The sequence below is a fragment of the Porites lutea genome, chromosome 6 (genome assembly GCF_958299795.1).
Source record: "Porites lutea chromosome 6, jaPorLute2.1, whole genome shotgun sequence".
Taxonomy (NCBI): Eukaryota; Metazoa; Cnidaria; class Anthozoa; order Scleractinia; family Poritidae; genus Porites; species Porites lutea.
The window spans coordinates 30450073-30456072 of NC_133206.1; the positions used below are offsets into that span (position 1 = coordinate 30450073).

General features: G+C 41.6%; 1 protein-coding gene across 1 annotated transcript in view; it reads left to right on the forward strand.

The window, feature by feature from the left end:
- LOC140940228 (uncharacterized) overlaps positions 1 to 3243 on the forward strand; it is a 230704-nt gene extending 227461 nt beyond the window's left edge. The window contains exon 4 of the mRNA XM_073389150.1: positions 2829 to 3243. Within this exon, the coding sequence (XP_073245251.1) occupies positions 2829 to 2981 (153 nt within the window). The 3' untranslated portion in view covers positions 2982 to 3243. The remainder of the gene's footprint in view (positions 1 to 2828) is intronic.
- The last annotated feature ends 2757 nt before the right edge of the window (positions 3244 to 6000 follow it).

Genomic DNA, 6000 nt, shown 5'->3' on the forward strand with positions numbered 1-6000 from the left:
AATTCTGTACCTGACCGGTTAACAGGATGACTGACTGACTGTGCAATTCGTCTCTTGACCAGCTGGCTGAATTACTGATTTAGCAACTGACTGACTGACTATGCAGTTGGGTACCTGACTGGCTGACAGAATGAAGGATTTAGCAACTGACTGACTGACTGACTGTGCAGTTGGCTACATGAATGACTGACAGAATGACTGATTGAGCAATTGACTGACTGTGCAATTGGGTACCTGACTGACTGACAGAATGACTGATTGAGCAACTGACTGACTGACTGTGCAATTGGGTATTTGGCTGGCTGACAGAATGACTGATTGAGCAATTGACTGACTGTGCAGTTTTGTACCTGACTGGCTGACAGAATGACTGATTGAGCAACTGACTGACTGACTGACTAAACTGAGTAACTTACCAAGTTACTGACTAACTGCAGCCAACTGACTGACTGACTTAGGAACTGACTGGGGTCTGCAAAGCAGGGGTCAATTTAATAAAACTTTTACAAGTGTAATTTACAAGTGTATCCATTGTTTAGAGTCTGTTAATCATGCCCTGAACAAATGAACTTCTTTACTCCATTCCAACGAACTTCAGTTTTCTGTTTTCTCGTACAGAGGTTTCTGATAATAGCAATTAAACCAAAAGAAAGCTATATATAATCAAACCAAACAATAAATACAAAACAAAGAAATGTACACAAAGAAAAACCTAAAGAGATAAACTAAAGGAATTAAAAACACACCCACACCTGACGGCGAAGATATTATCTGAACAGTGAAGGACAATACATAAAGTATGGCAATGGTATACAAGCAATCCTCGAGTAATGGTCACAAACGTTACACTAAATGGCAGGATATTAGTGACCTGGGGCCTGTTTCTCGAAAGTCCCAATGATTAATGGGCCCTGTAAGCTGTCGCTATTTACATTAAAGATCGGGGTTTCAATAGTTTTGCATCTAAAATGATAAAACTATCAGTTAATGAAACGAAATGGAGTAGTTCACTAGCCAGGAGCCGCACTCTTATTCTTTATATTTCGGTTTGAATATTTGATTTTGAGCCTGAAGAGTTACTTGTACTTTCGAGAAACAGGCCTCTGGAACTTAAATTAAGCCCAAAAAACCACTGGTCCTAAATCAGTGGAAACAGTCTGAAATTATATTCCTACAGCTGTACACTTGTAAAATTATATTTGTAAAAGTTCTATGAAATTGACACCAGAAGTGTTATTTGCAAGTACAGTCAAGGGGTGGGTGTTAATTTATTATTATAATAATCATATGTGGTAAATTATTCCAACATGCTTGTCCACTGGTATTGTGTGGTTCCAGAAAATATCCATACCCCCCCCACGGAAGACCATTGGAAATTCCGAGGGGGAGGGGGGGTTCAAAGGCAGTAATTTCCGAGGGGTATGGGGGGTTCATGGGAAACTATTTTCCAAGGGGTGACAGACCATGTACAAAACATTGAAAGCAACGTACGATCGATCTCAAGCACAAAAACATACCTACGTACGTTGTTTTGAAAAAAAAGTCGGTACTCCTGGCCATTGACATGAGGTTAACATCATTAGCTTTAATGTTTCTGGTTTTCTTTGGGTTCGCTAGCGCTACAATCTCCAGAAGAACGATGTGTCTTTGGAACGAAGTCGAAAACGATTGAAAATGGCGGACATAACTGGAGTCTTGTCTTCGTCACGTCTTCGTCCGACCGACATTAAAGTGCTTTCACTTCTGTTCACTGAGTATCCCTTTTCGCTTCCTTGACATGCATGACACACATTTTTGATAGGTTTCATGTTTTATCAGCGTTTACTGTGCGTGGAAACTCATGAAAAATGCGATGAGACGAGAATACTTTCGTTCCCATTTCTTGCTCGACCTTCACAAGGCCCGGCTACCTGGCTAGTAAATTCTACACCGTGACGACGTTCACGAAATCTAGCGCATTGGCATGTACGTGTTGGTGAAGTTTTCGACCCTTAAATAATAGTCAACCTGAAGAAACTGACAAAATCTGTAGAAATAAAAACAGCCAGACAGGAACCTTGTAAGTTTCTGGGTTTTTCTTGCTACCGTTTGCAAAGTTGTTTAAGCGGGTGAAACTTACATTCTCTTTATAACGTTCGTGTCGCAGTAAACACAAAAACGTAGAACAATCGACGTTTAAACTTTGCAAACCAAATGTTTAAGCTTAATTTATAAGCTTACAAAAAAACAACACAGACATAATTTGCAAACGTGATGGCGAAAAAGCTAAAAGTTTGGCTGAATAATGAACTTAACAAACGTTTACGCTGCACTGTTGTAATAAAATTCTTCCGTATTTTCATAACTGAGTTAGTATTAACTTTCTTTGTTTTTAAGTGCCCAAACTACTTTGAATTTCTAAAGTGTGGTAAGCGAAGTCCCCATTTTAAAATTCTGGAAATTCCTGGGCGGAGGGGGGGTCATCAAAGACCCCCTGGAACGGAAAATCCTGGGGGGTGGGGGGGTGCAAATCAAAGTGTCTTCCGTGGTGGGGGTATGGATATTTTCTGGAACCACACATTCATGAAAATGTGATGCAGTCAAACCTTTTAAATATGGGCACTTAAAGGGGGCCATAGAAAGTGTCCATATTAACGGGATGTCTAGATTAAGTAGCTTCAATTTAGAGAGGGTTTTCTTTCCTCAGGGGCAAAGCAAAGTGTCCGTAATTATAAGGTTTCTGTATTAAGTGGGTGTCCATAAAGCAAGGTTTGAACGTTAATGGAAAATTGGTCTGTTCTGAAAATAACTTATGAGCTTCATTGAATATTTTAAACTTTTGTTTCCAGATCAGATGCCACAGAAAGACTGGACAAGGACTTTCACAAGCAAAGAGCCTCTGTTATCTTCAGTACTGTATGTGCTCTATGTTTTGCTTTGTAATCCAGCTCTTGAGTGAACCAGATAAACAGGATTGTTGGCCAGATGATTTCAAAGTTTGATTAAGCTAATCCAGGGAAAGCTGTTGTAACATAGTTACATTGTGCCTAATTCTTTCATTTCAAAGTTATTTCAGCATCAAGTGTATACTTTTTCCAGTAAAACAACAACAACAACAATATAAACTAAAAAAATGTGCAAAATAAAATGCAACATAAAAGAGCAAATTCCAAAATAAAATTAAATCAAGTACAGTTGTACAGCGTGGTCAAAATTATTGTGATGAAAATATAATGATTTAACCCAGGATAATCCAAATGAGTGTAGTCCTGAACAGCTACAGCTGTTGGGGATTCTGTGACTGACATTTCTAAAGGGTATTTAAAAGAAATCAACAGGATCGAACAAATACTTTATAATTGACTTTGGAAGATATGATATTGGTTTTTTAAGACCAAGCAAGTAAAACCATTATTTTTAAGGGGTACATTTAGCATTTCTGTTGAACTTTGTTTGAATTGGACATTTTATATTAAATAAATGCTTGCAATCGCCAGTTTCATGTCGGAAGGGAATCACAAAACAAAGACAGCTGAAACACATTGAAATCTTTTTGGTTTCAAGAACAAAATTATTTGATTGATTGTTAAAATTCCAAGAGACATGCACTTGTTGGTGAAGTACTCATAATCAGAAAACTTAAATGCAAAAACCGTGATCATTATAAGTTTTCTCCTGGATTAGCATTTGTCGACTTTGTTCAACTGTCACAACGTTTAAATCAATAGCCAAGTTCTGCTGATATAATAATAATAATAATAATAATAATAATAATAATAATATGGAATCCATATCATTATTATTATTATTATTATTATCATTATTATTATGAGGTTGTTATTATAGTACCTGTTGGTGCAGATATGCAGTCCATATTGTACCCTTCAAATTTCTTACCACGTTGATCTATTCAAATGACTGTCTGACTTAATAACTGAATGGGAGAACTGTGATGACAAGGATAACTAGCATGACTACTATAACTGGGATGACTGGAATTACTGGAATAAATAACATGAGTGGGACTGCTAACTTCTATGACTGGAAAGACGGGGATGATACTGACGACTGGGATGACAAAGATGACTGAAATTTTTGGGATTACTAACATGGCTAGGGTGACTGGGATGACTAGGGTGACTGGGATGACTGGGATGACTAGGATGACTAGGGTGTCTGGGATGACTAGGATGACTAAGGTGACTGGGATGACTAGGAAGACTAGGATGACTGGGATGACTGAGATCACTAAGATAACTGGGATGACTAGGATGACTGGAATGACTAGGACAACTGGGATAACTGGGATCACTAGGATGACTAGGGTGACTAACATGACTAGGGTGACTGGAATGACTAGGATGACTAGGATGACTGGGATGACTAGGATCACCAGGATGACTAAGGTGACTGGGATGACTAGGACGACTGGGATCACTAGGATGACTAGGGTGACTGGGATCACTAGGATGACTAGGGTGACTGGGATCACTAGGATGACTGGGATGACTGGGATCACTAGGATGACTAGGGTGACTGGAATGACTAGGATGATTGGGATAACAGGGATCACTAGGATGACTAGGGGGATGACTAGGGTGACTGGGATGACTGGGATCACTAGGGTGACTGGGATGACTGGGATCACTAGGGTGACTGGGATGACTGGGATCACTAGGATGACTGGGATGACTAGGATGACTGGGATGACTAGGTTTACTGGGATAACTGGGATCACTAGGATGACTAGGGTGACTGGGATGACTGGGATCACCAGGATGACTAGGATGACTAGGATGACTAGGATTACAGGGATCACTAGGATGACTAGGGTGACTGGGATGACTGGGATGACTAGGATTACTGAGATCACCAGGATGACTAGGGTGACTGGGATGACTAGGACGACTGGGATTACTTTGATCACTAGGATGACTAGGGTGACTGGGATGACTAGGATGACTAGGATTACTGGGATCACTAGGATGACTAGGGTGACTGGGATCACTAGGATGACTAGGGTGACTGGGATGACTAGGACGGCTGGGATAACTGGGATCACTAAGATGACTAGGGTGACTGGGATGACTGGGATCACTAGGATGACTAGGGTGACTGGAATGACTAGGACGACTGGGATAAAAGGTATCACTAGGATGACTAGGGGGATGACTAGGGTGACTGGGATGACTAGGATGACTAGGATTACTGGGATCACTAGGATGACTAGGGTGACTGGGATCACTAGGATGACTAGGGTGACTGGGATGACTAGGACGGCTGGGATGACTGGGATCACTAGGATGACTAGGGTGACTGGGATGACTGGGATCACTAGGATGACTAGGGTGACTGGAATGACTAGGACGACTGGGATAAAAGGTATCACTAGGATGACTAGGGGGATGACTAGGGTGACTGGGATGACTGGGATCGCGAGGATGACTTGGGTGACTGGGATCACTAGGATGACTAGGGTGACTGGGATGACTGGGATCACTAGGATGACTAGGGTGACTGGGATGACTGGGATCACTAGGATGACTAGGGTGACTGGGATGACTGGGATCGCTAGGATGACTTGGGTGACTGGGATCACTTGGATGACTAGGGTGACTGGGATTACTAGGAGAACTGGGATGACTGTTACGACTGGGATGACTGGGATCACTAGGATGACTAGGGTGACTGGGATGACTAGGACGACTGGGATGCCTAGGATAACTGGGATTACTAGGATGACTAGGTTGACTGGGATGACTGGGATCACTAGAATGACTAGGGTGACTGGGATGACTAGGACGACTGGGATGCCTAGGATAACTGGGATTACTAGGATGACTAGGTTGACTGGGATGACTGGGATCGCTAGGATGACTAGGGTGACTGGGATGACTAGGACGACTGGGATGCCTAGGATAACTGGGATTACTAGGATGACTAGGTTGACTGGGATGACTGGGATCACTAGGATGACTAGGGTAACTGGGATAACTAGGGTGACTGGAATAACTGGGATCA